At 27.8% G+C, this 24828-nt stretch overlaps 1 protein-coding gene and 1 long non-coding RNA gene across 4 annotated transcripts; both read right to left on the bottom strand.

The window, feature by feature from the left end:
- Positions 1–530: 530 nt before the first annotated feature.
- LOC137818046 (auxin-responsive protein SAUR32) lies at positions 531–1342 on the bottom strand. The gene has a single exon (XM_068621266.2). The coding sequence runs from the start codon at positions 1171–1173 to the stop codon at positions 820–822; it is 354 nt and encodes a 117-aa protein (XP_068477367.2). The 5' UTR covers positions 1174–1342; the 3' UTR covers positions 531–819.
- A 10715-nt stretch (positions 1343–12057) lies between these two features.
- LOC137818563 (uncharacterized) lies at positions 12058–14866 on the bottom strand. 3 transcript variants are annotated; one of them, XR_011082086.2, is made up of 3 exons: positions 12650–14866; positions 12457–12572; positions 12058–12315 (listed from the first exon to the last, which is right to left on the bottom strand). It is a non-coding gene; the product is annotated as an uncharacterized LOC137818563 (long non-coding RNA). The 3 variants fall into 3 exon arrangements; XR_016516221.1 differs by having other exon boundaries at positions 12457–12552; positions 12650–14411; XR_016516220.1 differs by having other exon boundaries at positions 12453–12572; positions 12650–14406.
- Positions 14867–24828: the final 9962 nt, after the last annotated feature.

Below are 24828 nucleotides of genomic sequence, written 5' to 3'. Positions count from 1 at the left end.
TTTAACAAATATAATAAATTTGTAATGAAAAATAATTAATACATGTTGGCAACTATAAAATTTGTACATCAACAACGAAAACTAATGGCGTGCAATTAAAAATCCGTTGTGCACATTTTGAGTTTTCCATCAACATCTTTATTACTTCATTTTCACTTCTATTTCAAAAATTAAAATATTCAAACGTTAATGGTTCACATCTAATATTTAATAATAGGAGCCATTCGCTTTAATGATTTACGCCATGTACGAATGGAAGCATTCTTTAATTTGATATTTTTTCCGATTACTTCACCCAGAAGAAAGATACATGCTTTGCATTTTGTGTACCATAAGACAATTTAAAAGAATAATAATGATAATAGCAACATAAAAAAAATTCATATAAACTGCTATCAAATTGATCATCACCACTTGGACTTCATTTTTAAATATATTATCAATAAGTTGTAGTAATTGTTTTACTTTTAACAAAAGGTATATTGTTATCATCTTCTTCTTTACAAGGATGAAAAAAAGAAAAAAAAGAAAAAAAATTAATTTATCTATTCATATTACGAAGTAGACTTTAAATCTAATTCAATTCCATAAAAATGACTTATGGAATGAAGTTTGCATCCACTTATATACAATGAAATGTCATAATCTTTAATTGATGTGAAATCTTCAATAATTCACTTTCCACATTAAAATTTGCTAAAACAACACACAAAAATTAGAAATGCAAGGAAGAGAGTTCTTATGATTGTTCTCCTGAGATATAACTATTATACTTGGCGATGGCATGAACAAAGATGCATATATGTGAGTTAGAAATTGCTAACGTGGAGACCTAAAACAGCTAATGGCATGGTGTTGGGTGGAAATCTCCTTATCAATGAGGGCTTGAACGTACCTAAAGTCCTTCAAATGGCAAGGGATAATTATGGTGCCTTGCTGATCAAAACCATACTCTTCTTCTGCCTCTTTCAGTAGCTGAGAAAACAAAGGGTGGTTGAGATACATAATAGGCATCACAATTTTCTCTTGCTCTTCACCTTGCCCTACCTTGATTGGAAAAAACCCTTTTGGAATGTCTTTAAACACCACTTTCTTTCTCTGCGGGTGATGATCAGGGCATGGACGATTTGCCACTGGAACTTCTCCCAAGTTGTTTTCTTCACTCTCACACATCAGAAGAGAACAAAGGTTTGAGCTAGATATTTGTTCCAAGGTTTTTCGTGGAAAACAATGAATGTTGAAGGGGGTTTTATTTGCAAGAATCAACTCTAAATGTAGCAACGTCAGAAAATGGTAGATTATTGGCGTATATGGCGGCAAAAAACGTCATGATTCGTAGAAGAGGATGAGGTGAAGTGGAACAATCCATTGCCAAATTAATTAAGTCGGTTATTTAATGGTAAATATGAATGAGTAGGACTTTGAGCTCCTATTACAAGTGGGAGAGGACCTCATGGATTCTAGCTAGGCTACAAAAAAGTCTTTATTTTTAATGATGCATTATCTTCCTTTTTTTTAGTTAAAGTCACTATTTATACATGTTTTTCATAGTTGGTTTTATTAAGTATATTTTAATCATTATTACAAGTTGTTTTTCACCCTAGTTTTTATATTATTTTTAATCATCTCTCCTAATTTATATTTTTACTCTTTACATGGATTTAAGAAATTTTGAAAAATTATATCAGTTTATACTTGTTTCTTAATAAGAATTAGGTTAATTATTTTTTGTCATCACAATAAATAAAATTCAGTACTAAGTTGTGTTAAATAATATAATAATCTTAAATTTATAAAATTTTATGGATATCAAATAAACTCTAAGAGATAAAATGTTGTCAAAATAAAAATATTTAATGATAATTATTAATTTAAGTGAAATATTAATTTAAAGATTATTTTTTATTATATTATTTGCTTGAGTATTCTTCTTGAAAGTTAGAAACTCTTTTCATATTTTTTATATAAGGATAAGAATGGAAGTTATGGTCAACATGTTTACATAATTTATATTTCTTTCGTCATTTAAAGTTAGATCCATATCCTCTATATAAGGATAAAAATGAAGTTATAATTAACATGTTTATATAATTGATATTTCTTCATGTTTATCGATGAATGATTCTTTACAAAATCTTAAGAAAAATTTATTATCGGCACCCTTCATTGATTTTGGAGGACATTATAAAATGTGAAATATGTCTTTTTCTATATTATTTATATTATTTTTATTTGTTTCGAATAAACATTTTTTATAAGTGACACTGGACTATGTTAACATAATGAAAAATATTGAAAATAAATTCTAAATACATGTTCATGGATGAAAACACTCAATATATTACAATAAAAAGTACCTTAAAACTCAAAATGTTTATATTAACAACCTTGTACTTCTCTATCCTAATAAAATTTATGCTTTTTAGTCTCACATTCCTTATAATAATGCATTATAAAATCACCAATTACTTTAAGAAACACTAAATATTGAGAAATTTTGTTAAATTTCTCTTCAAACTTTTTGAATTGCAAAGTAATGAAGATATCAACATCTTGATGTTCCAAAGGAAATAAAGTTCATAAGATCCCTATATTTATCCAAGAGTGTCATATGCAATTGATTCTGTTCAATATAAATGGCTATATGAAATAGTTTGCAACAATATAAAAGATAAATAAATTCCCTATGATATAAAAGTAAATAAAACAAATATAAAGAAAGAATATAAAAAAATTATATTGATTTTTTAATGAATCGACTCAAGAAAAAAAACACTAGTGAATCATTTCATAAAACAATTGACATTTCATATCTCTTTGTTGTTGTCATTCTAGAAAAAAAAAATAAAAAAAATCACGAACGTACATGGTAAACCTAATTGTGCCTTATTTCATAAAGTTCTAATCTAACACATATTTATTATTTGTCTATTAAAAACTTCAATCACTTGGGGCCATATAATGATTCCTTCAATCCCAACAAAAATGCCAAAGGGCATATCATATGCATTTTGTATATGATATCACAGGTCATAACATCTCTAGATTTTTTTTACCAATCAAAACAACGAGCTAGTGATAAAAAATGTGTTCTAATTTTGTTTCTCCATCAAATTATAAGAGTTTTGAAAGTTATATTTTTTGTCTTTGTGTAACAGATAACAACATCATATTTTCTTCAATATTATGGATATTAGTAAACAAATTATAGAGGTCCTTTTGGGATAAAAGAAATTATCACATGCATAATTTATGCATAAGAAGACCTTCATCTTTCAACATATGTATATGATCTTCATTTTTTTTAGTAATGGTGCAATATGAGGTAGAAAATATGTCTTTTGTTAATGAAATCCATGATTCTGTTGAGCATCAAACTCAATAATATGTCATTCGTATGAAAATATATTAACATTGTTATGTTTAATTTACATATAATTCTTGTCATGTTGATAATAAGTCAAACAAAGCTATAAACATGTGTTTGATCGGTCACATGACAATAATATGTTTTCATCTGAAAACATCTAACACTAATATGAAATTATATTTTGTTATTACATACACTATTAAAATTAAATTAAAAAAATATTGAATTTTGATCTAACAAACAAATTTTTAGAAAAAATATTATTAAATTATCAAATTAATAAACTTGAAAAGATCAATCGTATCACTATTAATATGTTCAAACAGACTTTTTTTATTTTTTATATTGATACGGAATAAAATCTTATAATACAATAATCTTTGATAAAATGAATATTTTTTTCTTATATATTATTCACCTCATTTCTATTAAATACTCATTTTTATTAAATACTTACTTTCAAAACTCATCTTGAATTCTTAATAAAGAACTTTCCTCCTTTATATACATTACTTTTTTTATATTATTATACATAAGATTGATTAATAATGTAAGGAAATTTACTCTACTAATGCATGAAATTAATCTACAATATTTTACTTTCCAAGAAATATAATAGTAGTTATCAAAATAAAATACCAATTTTGATAAAAGAATATATAAATTTATACAACTTGTATTTAAGTTAGGCACTTAGCATAAATGGTAAACTAAACTAAGTAATTTTCTTAAATTTTCTCACTAGTTGTCAAAGATATTTTGGCATGGGACACTCACTCACTATGTTACCAATATTTGATGCATTTGCTTAGATGGGTAGAAATTTTGAAGTTGCATTGTGTCATGAAAATTCTCACAATTATGCCTATATGAAGTGGGAAATGCAACTTGGACTCCAAGGGCATCTATATAAAATAGATAGATATTTGGTAACTTTATGTTATATTGTGTTCAAAATTGGGATTGACTTGAGTATTAATGTTCATTAAAGTCATTTCCCATTATAAAACCAGCAAAAATTGAAATAACAAAATAAAAATCTCACCTAGTAATGGCTAAAACACTTTGTCAACTCAGAATATTCAGAATTACAAATCCAATTTAATTAATCTTCCAATACTATATACCACGTTTCTTACATTCTAAGTTGACTTCATACTTTCAGCATTAAAATCAACGACTCACAATTAATATTTGTGTTGTTTTATACGTAATTTAGTGCATCCACCAAATATCCAATTTAGTGTGCAATGAAAATATATCACAAGTGCATTAGTTCATTTTGAAGTGCCAGTTATTTACAGGGAGGAATTTTTTATAGAAAAGAAAAAGAAGATAAAAATTTTCATTTTTGAAAAAAAAATCATATAATTTAAGAATTTAGAAAATAAAAAAGAAATATTATATATTTTTCTTAGAAAGCATGACGACATAGAGGACGTAATATCGATAAAAAAAGGTGGTGAAATCAACCATCTATAAAAGTTTAAATATATCATTAACTTTTTAAAATATATTTATTTTATTATTTTAGTTTTTTTAGTTTTTAAATTTTTAATAAAATTTCATTATTGTAGTATTTATTTATTAAATCATGACACAATAAAAATCTTTACATAACAACTAATTTAACGATAAAAATAATTAATCACTATCTTAAATTAAATACTATTTTATAAATTAAAAAATTATTGATATCTAAAATATAATAATAAAAAAATTTCAAATAATTTTTATATTAAAAAATAAAATTAACTATAGTTACTAACTACTATTGATTAATTACTAATTTAATTAAATATAAATTTAAAATATAAAATTTTACTTTAATAGTTAATATTAAATTTAAAAATTATTTTATAATTTGTTCTTAAGAATAGAAAATAATATTTTTTAAATTTATAAAATAATATTTAATTTAGTTATTATTTGTAATTAATTATTTTTAAATTCTAAAATTAATTTTTATTTAATAATTATTTTTAGTGATATATATATATATATATATAATATCCTTTTAGTAAATTAAATAGATTAGATGAATAATATATTCTATTTATATTAATAATATGACATTTAATTAATTTTTAGTATATATCAATTATTTATAAGAAATTAATTAACAGAAACAAGTGGGCGTTCTTCTCGTTCCTCCCTCTCAACCAATCTTTCAATATGTCTGTAGATTCAGCAAGGGCAACAAGTTCCTCCTCCTAAGTAACCAGAGGATCCATTTGAAGTTGTTGGTACAATGTTCCATTTTGATTTTCTCTAGAACGGTTTAGTCTTGTTTCTAAAGAATATTGGCTTTCAAAACCACCTTTTTCATCACCAATAACTTCTATGAAGTGTTTGTTGATTTTGTCTGAAACTGTGTCTAATATTTGATTGAACCTTAGCAGCATTACATATATTTTTAAATTAACAACGATTAATTATTTTTTTAATAAAATTTCAAATTGAATAAAAATAAAATAAAGTAATTAAGCTTATTCTTAGATTTTTAAATATGTTTAATGAGTATAAACTTGTATATATTCAAACTATTTGTTTTTGTTTTAATTTCAATATAATAATAGAATACATATTTATTCTCATATCTTTTGTCTTTCTTTTAATCTTTTGTTCATTTTTAGACTTTGGAATGAACAGCATAAATTAATCATTCAGGATGCCATTTCAAATTTTCTTTTGCCTTCTGTGAAGGAAACACGGTTTGGGAGGTTGTTTCCTATCCTTTCGAATAAGTCAGTAGAAAAGTTTATTTCTTACCTCAATGATCCAAGATTGAAATGATTCTAAAACTCCTCTTGAAAAGTGTTATTCAAGAATCGAATTGAGGGTGAATAAAAGGCATGGATGTAATGAGTTTAGAAATAAATATAACTTTAGAAAATATTAAGGAAATAATAATTATCAAATTATACGTAATTATTGTATGTAATTTTGTACATCATTGTACGATATTACACAAGTATATGCAATTAATTTAATAATGACATAATATCATGATTAGTGGATCCATACATAATTAACTTTTAATTTACAGAAACCAAAACTCCATACACTTGTACATATTTCCTACACACAATAAAATATATAAATATCTATTTTTCTTACCATTCTTATATACAATTTCGTATATGGTATCAGAGTACCACCGATCTAGCATATGCAAGCAAGTACTTGCTAATTTCCATGAAGTTGATTATGCAAGATCTATCAGTTACATTGGAGGAAAAGTTTGAAATAAGAGAAGAAGTGGTGGAAAAAGAGTATATAAAAAATGGCAAATTGGTTGGCAATCAAGAACAATGATGAATAGCTAAAGGACATGTGAGGGAATTCGAGTTTGGCTGCTACCATACTCACAACCATCACTCTTTCTGTAGAAAATAATTGAAGGAAATAACATGAGGCGAAAAGTTGTAGAAACCGAATAAACGTAATTGCACAAAATTGCAGCAAAACTGATGAACTGATACATTCATTTTGATTTACTTCAATAATATATATAATAAAATTACAATTACTAGAAGTTATACTAACACCTATAAAGTGACCACTAATGCAATACTAACACCCTATCATTTGAATCCTCTGTACGGTTTCGTTTACTTTTTATTTAGAAAAATAATTGTATACAATTTTTTATGTGATGAGTTTAGAAATAAATATACAACAACAATAATACAACAACTTAATATTAAGGAAATAATAATTATCAAATTATACGCAATTATTGTATGTAATTTTACGATATTGTACGCAAGTATACGCAATTAATTTAATAATGACAGAATTCTAAGATTAGTGGATCCCTACATAATTAGCTTTTAATTTACAGAAACTAAGTCTCCATACACTTGTATATATTTTCTACACACAATAAAATATATGCAAATCTCTATTTTTATTACCATTTTCTTATATACAATTTTTGTATATGGTATCAAAGTACCACCGATATCATATACAAAACTGATATAGTATATGCAAGTATTTGTTAATTTCCATGAAGTTGATTATGCAAGATCTATCGGTTACAATGGAGGAAAAGTTGAAAGAAAAGAAGAAGTGGTGGAAAAGGTATAGAAAAAATGACAAATTGGTTGGCTGAAGGACATGAGAGGGAATTCGAGTTTGACTCCTACGGTAATCACAACCATCACCCTTTCTGTAGAAAATAATTGAAGGAAATAACAGGAGACAAAAAGTTGTTGAAACGGAATGAATGTAATTGCACGAAATTGCAAAATTGATGAATTGATACTTTCATTTTGATTTACTTCAAATAATAAAATTACAATTACTAGAAGCTATCAAATAGGAATACTAACAACCCTATAAACTGACCACTAATGCAATACTAACGGTAAATAATTTAAGACTAATAAAATCTGAATTCATAACGAACATTTTCAAAATGCTATTAATCCACCAGTGTTAGACCAGCCACAGAGAATGAATATGTGAATTGTCCAAAAGATACATGGTGAATATGTTCTAGCAATAGTTTACTCATAAGTTTATGTTTGATTCCTTCTATCCAACACTATATCAATAAATTAGATATCATTTTAAAGATTAAAAAAATTATCGGTATCTAAAATAATTTATAAATTGATATCTAATTAGCTACTAAGGTTTTAGATACAACTTTAAAATCTATATAATTGGTAGTCAAAACCTAGGTAGATAATTAGATACTAATTTAAAAAATTTTTATAAATAATAAAAATTTAGATATCAATAATTTTTCTAGTCTCTATAGAATCTAATATGTTCAATATAATAACTAATTATTTTTATCTTTAAAATTAATTTTTATTTAATAATTCTTTTACTAAACATTCCTTAAAAAAAATAGCACATGTTTGGTAGATTTTCCGAAACCTTTTTTTTTTTAGTTTTTGAAATATAAAATATGAAATGCATTTTGTAACAAACTTTATATTAGAATTTTCAGAATAAACTTTGAGAATGTATATAATAGCTTCTGAAATAAGTTTTCTGAAATAAATTTTTCAGAAAAAACTTTTTTCAAAACGCATTCTCTTTCTTATTCTTCTACGGTATTCTCCCTCTCTTTTTTTCTTTTTTTGCAGTGACGATGATACAGCCACAGCTATAGCAGCACCAATAGAGGTGATGGGATGGTGAGATATAGCTAGGATAGTAGTGTAGTCCTTTTTGTTTATAATAGGGGTGCAGGAAGCAAACTCATTCTTTTATTTGGGGTCCAACAGCATTGGATCCAGGCTATTTCTTTCTGTCCCTCCATATATTCTTCTCTCACCTCCATAAATTTTTATTTCCAAAAATATCCTCTATAATATTTTGGATTACGTAATCTGGAACTCTTTTTTCAAATTTGTAATTAGCTTCTGGATTACATAATCCGGAAGCCTTTTTTCAAATATGTGATTAGTTTCTTGATTATGTAATCCGAAAGTCTTTTTTTAAATGTGTGTCCAAATTACATAAATTCGGAAGATACTCTATGGGGTAACACAAGAAAGATAAAAATGTATTTTCACATTATGTATTGGGTGGCAGAAAAATCTATGGAGGTGCAGGAAAAAAAGTCTTGGATCCATCGTAATTTATTCTATAAAAGCCCATAATATATTGGGTATAGTTTGTTGGGCTAAGATTTGATGAGATAAACAAATTTGGTAAAAAGTGCAATAATCGTTAGGTTTTGGTATCTAGAGAATGTATTTGAAAAAATTCTCACAAAAACATGTAGAAAAGAAAACTCAAATTCCATAAAAATTAAAATTAATTTGTATATAAATTATTGGTAGAAGATTTCACACACATTTTCCATATTTTGATTTTTTAATTTGTGTAAAAGTTTGATTTTGGTCATGAGACTTTGACATTCTATTTTTTTTACCTAATTAGACTTTTATTTTAAAGGTACAATAACTAGTGTAATTATTGATTGTACGAATAATGTTGGACACTCCTTCTGGTTATAAAATGGTATGTGTTATAAGTTTGTTTCCTTTTATTATAATTATTTAAATTTCTACATACTAATTTTTAATTGACAGATTTTTTAAATTAATAATACATAAAAACTAATATTCTTTAAAGTGAATTTGGTTTTTCTTTTATTGTTCTCCATCTTCGTAAGTCTCTCGAACCATAATTTTCTATTGAAATAATTGCCTTAGTCAAAACATACTGATCAAAAAATTCATTTCACCAAAAAAAAAAAAACTTTTGAAACCTTATTTTCGTATTTTATAAATCCTTAAATTTTTATTAAGTTACCAAAAGTTATAAGTATTTGAAATCTATATTTTATCGAAACCTCTAATATTTTGAAGCGTAGGAAGCAACGGAGATGACCAAAATACAAAACATTAAATTATTGACAGAATATTATCAACAGAGCTGTGTTTATCAATAATTTTTTAATTACCGATAACTTTATCGATGGATAGAATTAATGACTATATAAAAAATAATTATCATTATATTTCATCCATCAATAAAATTCATTGATAAAGAAACACAAATCAATACTCATTAATAATATTTGATACGGATTGTAATATTATTTAAAAATTCGATAAATTTCAAAATATTAATATAATTATGATAATAGTAATAATAATAATTAAAGTAATATTATCATTAATAATAATCATTTTAAATTATATGAATATATAACAAAATGAAAATATTAATTTAATATAATAATAATAAAAAAAATATTAGAAATAATTATGATAATAATTTATAAATAATTTTTTTAATATTAACTAATTTAATTTTTAAAATTAAGTAACTTTAGTCAATTTCTGCTAACAATAAATATCAACATATTTATCAGAATAATATATGCTAAATTTTTTTTATAAATCTTCTTAATATTTTATCTGAATAAAGTAAATGAGAATATTATCATTTTTAAATCTTTGTATTTTGGCAATTTTTTTTTATGATAACATCGGCATGATAGAAAGTCGTTTGGAGGATTTATCTATTTGTTAAACATTGAAAAATCCATTAAAAATTAAAATTAGCCCAATTATTCGTATAGAAGTTGTTTTCTCTAAAGGTATCTTTATCTTGTTCTCTAATACAAACATATAATATTTTTATCTTTATCGAAAAAAGCAAGAAAAGCAAGTTGAGGTTCACACTCCATCTATAAATTCCTTCAAAAGAGACATTTAGCATTTTCAAGGGCACAAATAATAACCTCCCTATCATCTATCATACATCACACATGACACAACAAATCCTTTGAACTTGAATGTTTTGAATGTTTCTGTTCAAAAGAGAAAAAAAAAATCTATGAATTTATCATGTTAAGTTTCTGGATAGAACATCACATCCTATATTTTATTTGAGTTTTGGTGTAAAATATTCTCATATAGATTTTATTACTCATTAGTATATAGTGTCTCCCCTAAAAACACTAACATATGTATGACAGTTTCATTTCACAGCATTGCCTACTGAGAAAAAAAAAACTGTTAGCTTGTCTGCAAAGAGGATCCGGGATCTCTGATAAGGGATTGCCAGCTTACTTGGTCCCCTTTTTAGCAAGTCCAGGACACCATGGTAGTAGTGTTGGAAAGAAGAATACTTTGTTTTCTTTCTGTATTTGAATCTATTGAGGTTTTTTTTGTCAGTCTAGAATATCATCTAGTGAAAGAGTTAATTAAAAACTAAGTTCTCAAGATGCTGGGAAGTATTTAAGGAATTGATGACAAATGAAATAGAAGACTCTGACTACATAGGTAAAAGACAAAGTTATATATGAATGGTATCATATCATGGTGATCCTATAAGATTTATGTAGCAAGATACAAATTGTAGTTTTTTCAAGGAGCCATTAGGTGACAAAAGAGTTTTTAACAACTTAAGTAGCAGTGAGGAGTTAAAAAATGGTTGTTAGCAGATTGAGGGAGGTAGCAATGGCACATGTTTGTTTCCAAGTTAGAGGGATGAATGGCTGAAAAGGGAGATCCAAAGTCTTCTCTGGATCCCACTAGAATGTGTCAAAGGGGTCTAATTCTGCTATACCCTACCTGTGGCAATCACTTCATTAGATGGTACACCTAATTAATCTATGTGTGTGTATATATATGCATGGAAAGACTACGAGGTCCTCAACTTCATATCCAAATAGTACAAAGACTCCAAAAAGTTTTTGGGGTTACATAATTTTATTCGCTCTCCAATTATTCATGGAAAAGATATCTGTGACCATAAAAGCTAGCTGTATGGGAATTCAACAAGCATGACCCAGCAAGCAGTTTCTCTTTCTCCCTCTCAACCATATCATGCATGGGAAAACACAAAGCAAACCCTCCAGGGCTTCAACTTTATGCTACTTTACAAAAGGTCAAAAAGTTTCAATTTCCCAAAAGCAATTCTTTACGAGACAGCATTCACATATACATAAAGTGGAATTACAATCAATCCCTTTAATCACAATGACCATTACATTAAACATTAAGATCAAGCTCAATTTTTCACAACTTTTTATGCTTGAGAATTCTGTACACACAAAAAACAAGCAAAGGTACAGAGTGAGATCATGCATAGTCAAATGAACGCCTTTTACCCCCATGAATTTTGAAAAAAACAAGGACAGTGTATTCCAAGCATAGTATGGTGTTTTGTATTTTATGACAATTCGAGGTCATGGTTTCAAATTGATATGAAAATTCAAATAATATTCTAGTAAGAGACTTTGGATACATGAGTTGAGTTGAAAATAATAAAGTGTACACATTTGCGTGCAAGTATGAATATATGAACAACAACTGTAACAAAGAAAAATAGAGCTGTATGAGCTTTGAGCACTGTGATTATGTCATTTGTATTCCCCAATGCCCCTTGCTATGTGCAGACTCTTTTTGTCTTCTATTCTGAATCAAGCTTAATATGATGCTCTAGTCTCCTCCAAATCCCTGAGCACATGAAGAAAACAATAAAAAAATGTTAAACAAAAGAGACCCCAACAAAATTCCTTTGTTAGTAATTAAATAATCGTTGATTCCCATCTTTGCAAATTATCAAGCATATAATAAAAAATCAAAAAGCTTACTAACACTGCAGTGATGCCTGCTGGGACAATGTACAGTTGCTCAAACACTGACCTGCATATCTTTGCTTCCTAAAGAAGCATTCACTTTCTTTTGCTGCTTCTACATGATTAGAGGGAGAGCTAAAATGCACAATTGTAATGCTTATTATACTTATGATCAGGATTCATTATCCTTAATGAAAAAAAAAATTAATTACCTTCTCCTTGAAGAACTGAAACTATTGATGATGGGAGTTTCGTTTTGTCTTTCTTCTTCCCTGCCTACAACATTGAAACTAGAGCAATACAAAAGGAAGTATCTTGTACATTGTGTCTTTGATTGTGCAGAAAATTAGGGTTTCAGCTATCAAATGAGATATATTAAAAGACAGGGAAATTGTAAAGTTGTGCGTTGAAAAAACTTACAAGGTACAGCAGCACACACAAGAAAACACAGTCAAAGTTGTAAAAGTTGATTCTATTGGGTGTTGTTGGTGCTCAGATCTATTAGTTTTTAATTACAAATTGATATGAAAAAGAATGACAAAGCAAACAGAGAAAAGTGTAGATCTGTGACATTAGTGAACCCATAGAAGGAAGCTAAATGCTATCCACAATAACAAGGATAGTTTACAATCGAACATAGATGAAACAAAATCACATGATAGAAAAATGGTTAAGGGACATAAAAGGAGAATTAAGAAAGAAATGTTTGACCAGCAGAAGTACAAGAAGCCAATAAAGAGAGGGCGGAGTCTACAAGGCTCCTGAGTCATATGCATGCCGGTAACACATGGCACATTTAACCAAATTAGGCCTCGATTTGACCACACCGATTTACAATGGTGAAAGGACTAATAATAATAATAATACTAAGAAAAGGGGTCATCCACTTGGTTCTTCTTCATCAAAGACTCCTGGGCCAGCTAAGTGATAGAGATTAGAGACAGAACATAGGCAAGGAAACCCTAAAGAGAGGGTGAGAGAGGAACTAGGTAGAGAGAGAAAGAAAAAATTGGAAAAAAAGGGAGGAGGGGGACTTGAAAAAGAGGAGAATGTCTAACTGAGTTTCAAAGGTGGCCAGATCTGCGAAAACATGGCAGAGACAGACAGATCGGATACTGGAAAACATAATTGGGAGAAGATCTGGCTAATGATGAAGATGAAAAAAAAAAGGTAGTTGCTTCCTGACAACAAAAACACCATCATAACTTGATCAGAGAAAAAGAAATAAACGAAAAGGAGGTAATGATGAAAAACTTTTGCCAAGTGAAAACCGGGTCAAAATGTTCATCATTACACCAATCTGCAAACTACCACCATCTTTAATTCATCCAAAAACCCAACCCCACGACTAAGATCTACCTATATTTAAGAAAAAAACAAAACTTTTACACTAATCCGTAGTTCCAAAAAAACATTTGAGGAGGACACCAAGCAAACAAACCTATATAGCATTTCATCAGCAGATGCAACAGACACAATTTATGTTACTATATTGCCACGGCTCGATCTCGAGGAAATAACATATGCTGAGAAACCCAGTTTGTGAACGAATCTACATAAAGATACCTCGATTCTGGCCGGAAAATTATTCTGGAAGCATATAATTGGGGGGAATGAAGCCTGGTCCGACAACACTATACATTCCTTGAGCACAAGCATATCACTCTAGAAAGAGAGGGATGCAGATACACAAGATGAAGATGAAGGGTCCTCGAGCCAGACAACATTCCCCTCAAAAGACAAAGCTTCCCAAGAATGGCCCTTCTTCTTGAACTGCTAAGAAAGAGGAAGAGAAAGAGGTTGAGAAGGAAAGAGAGAGGCTTTGTTTTGATGGCTCACTCCCTCACTACTTCTACTCTCTTCTCAGTGTGTCCCCCATGAGTTTCGGCTATCTTCAAGGGGGGTCTGATATTGAGAGAGAGAGGGAGAGAGAGAGAGTGGTTGTGATGATGAATGGGTGAATGAGAATGATATGAGAAAGAAGAGAGGGGGTTATAACAAGAGTAAAAATAAAGGAGGAGAAGAAAGGCAACGTCAAAAAAGACAAAGAATTGGTGCAGGTAGACCCTACCAGCTGCCTTCTCACTTCCAGAAATGACCACGACCCCATGCACCCTTCTTAATTTCCAAAATTACTACTTTCTAATATTAATGCCAAAACATTTTTATTTTTATTGTGTTTTCTGTGTGGATCAATTGTGAAGTGTGGTGAAGTCATCCACATCCACCGTTGGATATGCCAGATCATGTGTTCTGGTGTTATGTCCTGCTGCTACACCCATTCACTGCACCTATAGTACCGCACTGACCTTCCACAAAACCGAGACCGACCATCTGATTTTGTGAAATTGAGCGTGATGTGGATGATGGTGTCATCCAGAGAGGGATCTATGTGCACCCTCACATCCTAGCTTTGCATTCAATTCAATGTTTTCAGATATAAACAAACAAAAAACTAAAATACTAATCACAGACACAGACATTGATTGTGGACCGTAGGATTTTGAGAATACCAAGGTGCCAATTCAGTCAGCGGAAGAACACGCAGTGCGATATTTGTATAAAGTGAGAGGAGTTATAAATTCTCTTTATTAGGTCAATCCACCCTTAAATGTATTTCATAAATGTACCAAATGTTTTCTTCAACGTTAAAGTTTAAACTCTTCTCTTTTTCTTTTGACTTTATCAATTATTTTATGCATATGGAAAACATCAAATTATTATTTTAACTCTAATTTATTAATAGTGTAAATTTGTACATTAATGTATAGTTAATTATAAGTTTTTATATACAATAAAGTACTGTAACTTTTTAAATATATTTAAAATAATTTTTACAACTGAGGGTGTAAAGAAAGTAAATAAAAATTTAAAATTTAAAAGAGAGAGGGATACTTATATATAATATTACATGTAGCACAAATTTTGTATCTTCATGACCGAAAGTTATACCTGATTTTTATATGAAACTATTTTTAAATTTCTTGAATGTATATTTTATTAAATAACAACAGCGAAACTTTATTCTATTAGATATAAATATAAAACACGCAACATTATTCAATACAGTTAAAAATATCACATCTGCAAAAAAAAATATTTTATTAATGAAATTGAATTTCGACAAACTAATAAATGAAATTATTATAATTACAATAAAAACCAAATACAAAAACGCGTATTCATTAATTAGTTCAATCAACGGTCACAATGACATAAATACATGAATTAGTAATGTACAGACACTTTCCACTATAAAAACAAGTTAAGACAAAAAAAAAATATTCTAAAACTTTTAATTTGAAATCAATATTACATATTTATAAATTTTTTACTTTTTATATTGGAATTTAGTATTTGAAAAAATCATCAATATTAGATGTCAATCTTGATTGAAAATAACTATATTATTATATTTTAGTGTTTTTTTTGTTATTCTTAATAGTAAAGGGGCTGACTCAGTTTTCGAGAATTAGAATTATATAACATTAACATCGAGCGGGACTATCTTTTAATAGATACAAATGTTTTTAATTTGAATGTTTAATTTTATTTTTTTAGTTATTTGACATTGTAAAAATTTTATTATTCTACAAATTAATTTGAGTTAAGAAAGTTTTTTGTAAAGAGAAAAAAAAAGGAAATAATATTTATGAGTGTAAGCAATAATTTAGCTTGAGGAAGATAGACATAATGATGGTTGAAATAATGAAGTGAAGAGGAAAAAGGAAGAGGAGGAACAAGTAATAAGTGAGTCAGAGGAGTGGTTGAGTTAAGAGATGCCCGATAATAGGAAACCCTATTTATTATTATTTAATAAAGTTTTAGAAAATAAATAAAAAATAAAAAAATTGAAAAATGGAAAGAAAAGAGGTAGGGTCGTCCTCGTAGAGCGTGTAAATTTGAAGCAGGAGAGAGGCGAGGAATTCGAGGAAGTTACCGAGGACAGAAGGGGTCCACTCCGTCGCATTTCCTTTTTACCCCTTCCCAATTCCTCGCCGACTTTTCCGTCTTTCTCACTTTTAACCCTAATTATTTTATTTTAATTAATTATAAAAATATACATTATTTCATACCATCACATGCCATTTTACCAACCACTACCTTAATTTCATCCTCTCTCCCCAACTACTATAACTGTCTCACCAATAGCATAAATATCATTTTTCTATTTTATATTAATTAAAAATAAATAATTAAGTATATTTATTGTTAATTAAAAAAATTACTAAATTATTCTTAATTATATTTATCGAAAGGATGTTTAAGCTTAAAAATGATTTTGAAATAATAAAATTAAAGTCGTTGAAATTTGTTTGTTTGAAGGATAAATTGTGAAATAAAAATATATAAATTAATATATTCTCATTTTTTAAATCTTTAAGGTTTTGTATAGGGTGAAAACATTTTGTTGATAATTTAATTCATTATTTTTTCTCAACTGCATAAATATATGTTGAAACTCAAACAATTGACGTTGTGAAATAAAGGAGTATACATTTTTTCTGAGAAAAATTTATTATTCGAATATAGAAATTTTGTAATGGATCTATGAACTAGAACATAGCAGAAAAAACTTATCAAAAAACAAACTACTCTTCTTTCCAAAGCATAAAACATGATTCTTTCACACATTTATCTTATGAATTATACTATAGGGTATGTTTTACTTTAGATAAGTTGTATACGCGTTAGCATATCAATGTTACAATTAGTTTATAAACTTTTATCTATAACAATGTAAGATTTTTTTTTAGTTTACACATTTATAATATTTAAATTAATATTTTTGTTTTTATGTATATAGTAGAATTTATAATGACATTGATAAATTTATATCATATATTAATTTAATAAAGTTTATAGTTATTGTAAACTTATAATCCAGTTTAATTAATATAAATTTAGCAATGATAGTATAATGGATTACTCGAACATATAAATTTAGTAATGGTGATTTTAAATTAATTTATTCATTTTTTTAATTTTTTAATTTAAACAACAACTTACAATTTGTTTTGACTAACAAATATGTTTTTTATAAAAAAATAGGAATATCTCGAAATAAAGATGATATCTCTACATCTATCTACTATACTCACTACAAGAAAATCACTAAATCAAATTTAATTTTAGAAATAAAAAATAATTAGTCACTATATTAACTAAATTAGATATTATTTTAAGACTAAAAAAATTATTACTTTTAAAAGTAGTTTCTATTATTAATAAAATTTATAAATTAATATTTAATTAGCTACTAAGATTTTGCTACTAATTATTTTAGATTCTAAAGTTTGTAGCTAAAATTTCAGTATCTACATATCAATTTAGAAACTAGTTTATAAATATTATTAATAATAGAAACTAATTTAGATATCAATAATTTTTTTAGTCTATAAAAATAGTATCTAATTTAGTTAATATAATGACTAATTATTTTTTAACTCTAAAATTAATTTTTATTTAGTAATTTTCTTGTAGTGACTTAACACCCACATATCCCCCACAAAAATAATAAATCTTTCATATATGACATGAATTATTTTAATTCAATAGAATTAGAAAAAAAAAAGACAACTCATTTGATTTTTTCCATCATCGTTTTCACTTTTACGCATATGACATATGTTGTTATAGTGTTTTTGCATATAGAATAAAGAAAGAAACCTATATATGCATGTAGAAGAAAAAAAATGTAAAAACAAAAAAAGAAAGAGAAAATAAGAAAAACAATAAAAGAGGATTGTATTATATTTTTTCAAAATAAAAATAAAAAATCAATCATCTTATAAATAGGCGAAACTATAAAAGAAACAAAGAAAAATAAAAAAAACAAAATAACATACAATCCAACAAAAAACTATGAAACCCAACATCCCCTTCAAACTTTACAATAGATATCCATCATTTCGAACTTGGAAACATCAAAATTGATATTTTCATACTCAAAGGGCTTGGTGAAAATATCGATAGCTTGATGAGCAAATATAATAGAAAGCAACTGAAAGAGTTTGGCCTGAAGCTTTTCTTGAATGATGTGACAATCTATCTTGATGTGTTTGGTACATTAATGGAAGTTGGAATTGAAAACGATAAGTCTCGATTGACTGTCACAATATATATACGCTGGGAATTGAGTTTTAATCTTAAAGTCATCTAAAAAAACTTTAGCCACTAAATCTTATAGATATTGGCAACAAGTGCATAATATTCCATTCCAGATGATAATGGAAAAACAATTGATTGTTTCTTTGACTTCCTACGTATTAAAGATGATTCGAGAAACATATAGTAGCTAGTTGTGGAACATTTTGTTTGTGGATAGATGGCTCATTTAGAATCAATAAAGCCTTTGAGTTGTAAACAAGAATCAATTTGAGTTGCAAACAAGAATCACTTAGGAAGAACAAACCTTATCTAGAAGTACTTTTATATACAGTAAAATCTGATGTGCAATATTATAAAGATTCAAAGTGGGAGCACGCAAAAACTTACTTAAGAAGTGCACTACATAACATATATTTAATTATGTGTTTGTAAGATATACAACCTTTCTATAAGTCACTAAAAAGAAGAAACGTCTTGTAGAGGAACTCCATCTTCAAACATGTGCTTGGTATCTAGAGTGAAGTAAGGTTTTGTAAGGAGAAACCCGGTATTAGTGAGAAGATTGAGAGCATACTTCCTCTGTGAAATAGGTATGCATTTGCTAGATTTATAGTAATCTTCAGGCCAGGAAAATATTTCAAGTCACCCAAATCTTTCACCTTGAATGCCTTGCCTAAATATTGAGTAACATGTTTGATATCAAAAATGGAATCTCCTTCAACGATGATACCATGTACGTTCATGAGTAAAATGGTGAAATTGTGTTATAGTTCTTTTAGTAAACAATGAATTATATATCAAAACAAATTGTATAAAACCAAATTTTTTAAGAGAATTGAAGAGTTTATCAAATTACTCTCTAGTTGTTTGCTTCAATCCTTATAAAGACTTCATTAACCAACAAACTTGTCATCTTTCTTGGTTCGATTCCAGGAGGAGGAACCATGTAAACCTCCTCACTTAACTCACCCAGAAGAAAGGTTTTACCACATTATGTGTTTTTGAAAACCAAATTTGAGTAGTTCTTGTAGCTAAGATAAATTTTAGAGTAAAAATGTTGGCAACTGATGAAAAGGTATTCAAGTAATCAATATCTTCTACTTGAGCATATCTTTTTACAACAAGTCTAACTTTGTATCATTCAATTTCTCCATTTGCATTGTACTAATCTTATAAACTCGTCTACATCATATGGTTTTCTATCCATGAGGAAGCTCGATTGTGCACCAAATTTTGTTTTTTGTTCTAACTCTTCTAACTCATTCTTTATAGCCTCTCACAATTATGAAAACTTGAGAACTTCATCATAAGTTTGTGTTCTTGATAGATAAGGTTAAAGTGTATTTAAGTTGTTTTAGAGATAATTTGTTATAAGACAAAGAAGTTCATATACGATAAGTAATTTTATCAAATATTTAGTATTAACATAATTCATTAATTGATAACAATATCTCTTATAATCAACTAATCAATCTCTACTAATGAATTGATTATCTACCATAGTAATGAATTATATAAAGAATTTATGACAATATTAAGGTGTTTATGGATGCAGAACAACGAAATATATGTACCCATCACAACAACAAAAAAACATAAAAAGAGAAAAGAGAAAAAAGAAAAACTACAAAAATGAATTGTATTATATTTTCCTCTCAGGACAAAAAAGCCAATTACCTTATAAATAGGTGAAACTAAAGAAAAAAGGAAAATTAAAAACAGAGTAACTTAAAACTCAAAACAAAATTATGAAAACCCAACACAACACTATTAAAAAACATTTGTATTTAAATTAATTTTAAAATGTTAGAAATATTAATTAGTTGTCATTCTTAATAAAAAAAAGGTAGCATAAATATACTTAGTTGAAAATGGATAAAAGGAAACTTAATATAATGATACTACCTACTTTCGCACTGAGAGCCCATAACAGGAAGATTTTTTGATAAATTCACAATTGGGGATGTTTTAATTAGGTAATTTTATAGAACTATAATGTTATTTTTATGAAGTAACAATTTTTAAATGTTATTCTTAATTCATATAATATAACCAGTAAAACATTACTTTCAGTGGGCATCAAACTATCAGTAAAAGGGAACAAAGTAGTTGAATAATTGTTTTTCTTTTATGAAATGAATAGGAATAAACAGAGTTAAGTAAAGTGGTGCACCCTTCAAATTATTTTGATAAAGCAAGATGACAAATGAGATGAAGTTGCTTTAATTAGTACATAAAAAAATGTATATAAGTGAGGAGTTAGGTCTGTGGTTTGATGGTTCACATGCAAAGTCAACACAAAACAATGTCCTTTTCCAAGTCAAGCGATTCATAAAGTTGTGGGACGTTTGCTTCATCACTTCTTTGTAGCTTTGGTCGGCTATTTTACGTGTCACTGCTCTACTTTCTGTTTTCTTTTGCTTTACTTTCTGCATTCCATGGTTGAAATTTGGAAAATTGAGCTCTTTCAACATGGATCTTCTGCTTACTCCTAAAAAGCTTGCAACAATGGTTTTTGTACCCTTGGAAGTTGGAACTATATGTTCAAGTAGTAAATCATTTCACAAATTCAAAAAGGGCAAAAAAAATTCTGTACAGTTTTTGCATCCTTTTCTTTTGATCTCACCATGCATAATTATCACAACATAATTCTGTGTTCACTTTTCCTTCATGATGTAGTTTAGGTTTTGGTATTTTAAAAAAAAAAATTGCAATGACACCACGTGCTTCATAGACCAATAGACAAGGATCTTATCATAAGGAAAAATTCCATTTAATTTAGTTATGGGGCCGCCAAGCTTCTAACCAAAGTCAATGCAAATCATACGTGAATGATTTCCCAATAAAAAAAACTTTAGTTAAACCTAATTCACTGTTTCTGATTAAGTTATACAAATTCGTATTAACATTAAAATAACACGATAAGAGAAAAAGAAGAATCATAGTAAAACTAGTCATGTCATGCAAGTCTTATCAATTTCATTAAGTTTTTTTATTTTATTTGCTAAATGTTGAAAATTTAAAATTCGAGCTATATGCTTGCTAGTAATAGGGACAAAGGAAAAACTATTTAATTTGGAATGTGGAGATATATATATAACAACAAGAAGGGTAGCGGAATCCAATGGAGTGTTTGGTGTAACCCTAATTCCAAATTAGTTAGTGAAATGAATGAGGTATTGCAGCTACTTTATACAAAGGAAGATTGGAAAATGCATAGTAGTACCCACACCTCACCCACCCCCACCATCCAACAAGACAACAAACAAGAAACCAAAACCATCGTGCATGCACTTATTGGTAGTATAAACATTGTCAGAAAAAGATTCTTAAGTTTTATTAAGTCAATGTAAATTTCGTTTGAGCAATAATAAATTGCAACTTCATCTTCAATATCACTGCCATCTTAAAACAATCAGACATATATATAGCACCATATAACAAATAATCAAAGATCCGAAGAAGAACTAGAATCACATAAAAGTCCACACACACACACCTGAAAGTCCAGACATCGTAACACACAGTAACAAGTTAAAAACGTTGTTGTACAAGAATGTACAAAATAGAGAAATGGTTGTTTTGTTTGGTTGCAATAGAATTAAGAGTGCCCGTAAGAAGTGGTGGCGAAAGAAAGGGATTTAAAAAATAGAGAAATAAGAATATTTTAGGGTCTGTAATATTGTGTGGAATGGTACACATCAGAGTGACAAACGGAGAGGACGATACTGGCTCCAGATTTCAACGCTTTTTACAGCCTTGAATATTGTGTTGTGTATCAGATTCAGATTCACACAGCGAAAGAAAGCGAAAGTGGGAAAGAAACAACACGTAAATGTCAAATCCCTGCATCTATAACCCAGCCTGTCCACTTTTTTTATTTTTATTTCATTAATAAATGTTTTTTTTTTCTATTGCATGCCCAATTAAAATATGACCAAACCATGTCATTTATTGGCATTTGGCACGGCACATTTCTTAGTTTTTACTTTCCTCTTCCCAATTTCAAAACAATATCGTTTTCCATTGTCCTCAAATATTTGGTTCCTTTTTCACCGGTTTCTTTCAATTTCAAAAACCACCTCGGAATACATTCATTCTCATCCACATGCCTTGTTTTCTTCTTCACGTGCCTTGTAGGGTTTCTGTGTTTTCTAATTATTGACGTGGTTTACTTCTTTTTCTTTAAAGAGAAATGGAAAAAGTGATGAATCAAGAGAGTTGTTGTGAAGGAAGAAAAAGGGTTTTGTTTTCAAGTCAATTTTTTTTGTGAGCTTGGAGTGAGAAGAGAGATAGCATTGCAGTCACTCTATTCTAAAATTCTAACAGTCTGCCAACTAAAAACAAACGTACAAAGCTTAAAAGCAAAGCTGGCTTACATGGGTACTCACCAGTGCCATTCCTGTCACCTCTAATTTAATGAAACTATTTTTTATTTATATTTCTCTTAAATCATTTTTTTTTTAAAAAAAACAATTCAACATTTTTTTTTCTGACCAAGAAAACCACATTTTTTGAAATAAGTTATTAAATACTTCTCATAAATTATTTGCATCTTGATAGTATCATGTCGGTCTAATTCAAATACTATACGTTAAGTTTGACAATAAGAAAGAGAGAAACCATGAAAAAAAATAAAATAGAATGAATGGCATTACTCAACATCATCTCAACTTTAAGCATCATACACAACTTCTTGGTTAGGCTAATTTAAATATAAGTATTCGAAATTTCATTTTTTAGCTATGGTACTTGATTTTTACCAAAGGAAAGTTAAATTAAAAATAAGAGAAACTAAAGAATAAAAAAAGGAAATGTACTTATAATTATACTTCTTTTAGTTTTCTATTTTTTTGAGTGGCAGTTAACCTTTAGACGTCTATGGATGATTTTTCCATTTGATGTTGTGAGAAATAAACATTATAAATTTTAGTCACACGATTATATAATGATGATAGAAGTAAAGGATGATGCATAATTGTTGATCACTAACTTATTTTTATCTTAACTATTCTTACATTAGATTTATAATTCACATCTCTTGCGGAAGTTAACTAGAGTAAGCTTTTAGATTTGGCTTTTCTTAATTTTTTTTATAAGATTTGAAATTTGCAAGTTTAGTTGCTGGAGATTCAATATCGAGTAAAATAAAAAAAAATTCATTGAATATAATATAAATTTTATTTTTTAATTCAAATTTATAAGTTTAGGTTATATTTAAAGTGAAAATCCTATTTATTAAGACGTGAGAGTTATATAGAATATATTGTAGTGAAAATTTGTTTGACTTAAATCAACCTAAATTTTATTTTTTAATACTAATTATTTTTATGTGTGTACAAGAAACGCAAGTTTGTTTGACCATTTTGTTTGAGGAATAAATATAATAGTTTTATTATTTCACAAAAGTCACTCAAGTTCAATACTCACATCTCCTCCTGGTAGTTTTTTTGGCTCTGAAATTGAAACAAGTAAAAAATACTAACTTTGTTGGGAAGTAGAAATTACAATAAATTGAAAAATAAATTAAAAAGTTAGAAAAAGAAAGAGAGAAGAGAAATCATGTGACGTTTATTTTGAGTTTTTCTTTTTCAATTTTAATAAAAGAATAGAAAATGAAGTTGAAAAAAAATGTTCAATTGAAAATAAGATTTTCGTTAAAATACATTTAGGAAGAATTCATAATTTGACAAAATATATAGTTTATATATATATTTTTTATTGTTTTTTACATTCGAACAACCGCAAAACCTCTCATAATTATTATTAGTCTTTCATTCAACCATCTCTCCCTTTGAGACAGCTAAAAAAAATTTCACTAATTTTTATGTAGTCATCCAAACATCTACAAACTCAAATAAATAAAAAATCCTAATTCTTTTTTTAAAATTTTTTTTTGCTTTATGTCTCTAATCGAAACTTTGATTACTCTCAATCATTAATTTTTTTTCCTTTTTATTACGTAACAACATGATATGATGGTGTAACAAAGAAAGTGGCACTCTAATAATTTGCCATGTTATATGAGAGGTTGACACACTTACATATACTTTTGGTACTCAACTCTAGTTTTAACTCCTCATCTTTTTATATCAATTGATAACATCAGATTTGTTAATGAACATGGTTTAAAAGCTGTCATATGGATCAGACTGGTAAATAACATGACAATTTAAGGGACAGATAACAGAGAAAAGTTCAAAACTAAGAGTAGATTATAAGTTCTAAAAATAGTGCTAGAGGTTAAACTGCTATAAAATCCCATCACTGTTGGAGTTTT

Source organism: Phaseolus vulgaris, chromosome 10 (genome assembly GCF_051622355.1).
Source record: "Phaseolus vulgaris cultivar YP4 chromosome 10, ASM5162235v1, whole genome shotgun sequence".
Taxonomy (NCBI): Eukaryota; Viridiplantae; Streptophyta; class Magnoliopsida; order Fabales; family Fabaceae; genus Phaseolus; species Phaseolus vulgaris.
The sequence above is the reverse complement of the archived record's forward strand: the minus strand, read 5'-3'. Positions and strand labels throughout refer to the sequence as shown.

Excerpts from the sequence above, each read along its gene's own strand:
- LOC137818046 (XM_068621266.2), bottom strand. The coding sequence starts at position 1,173 with ATGTGTGAGAGTGAAGAAAACAACTTGGGAGAAGTTCCAGTGGCAAAT.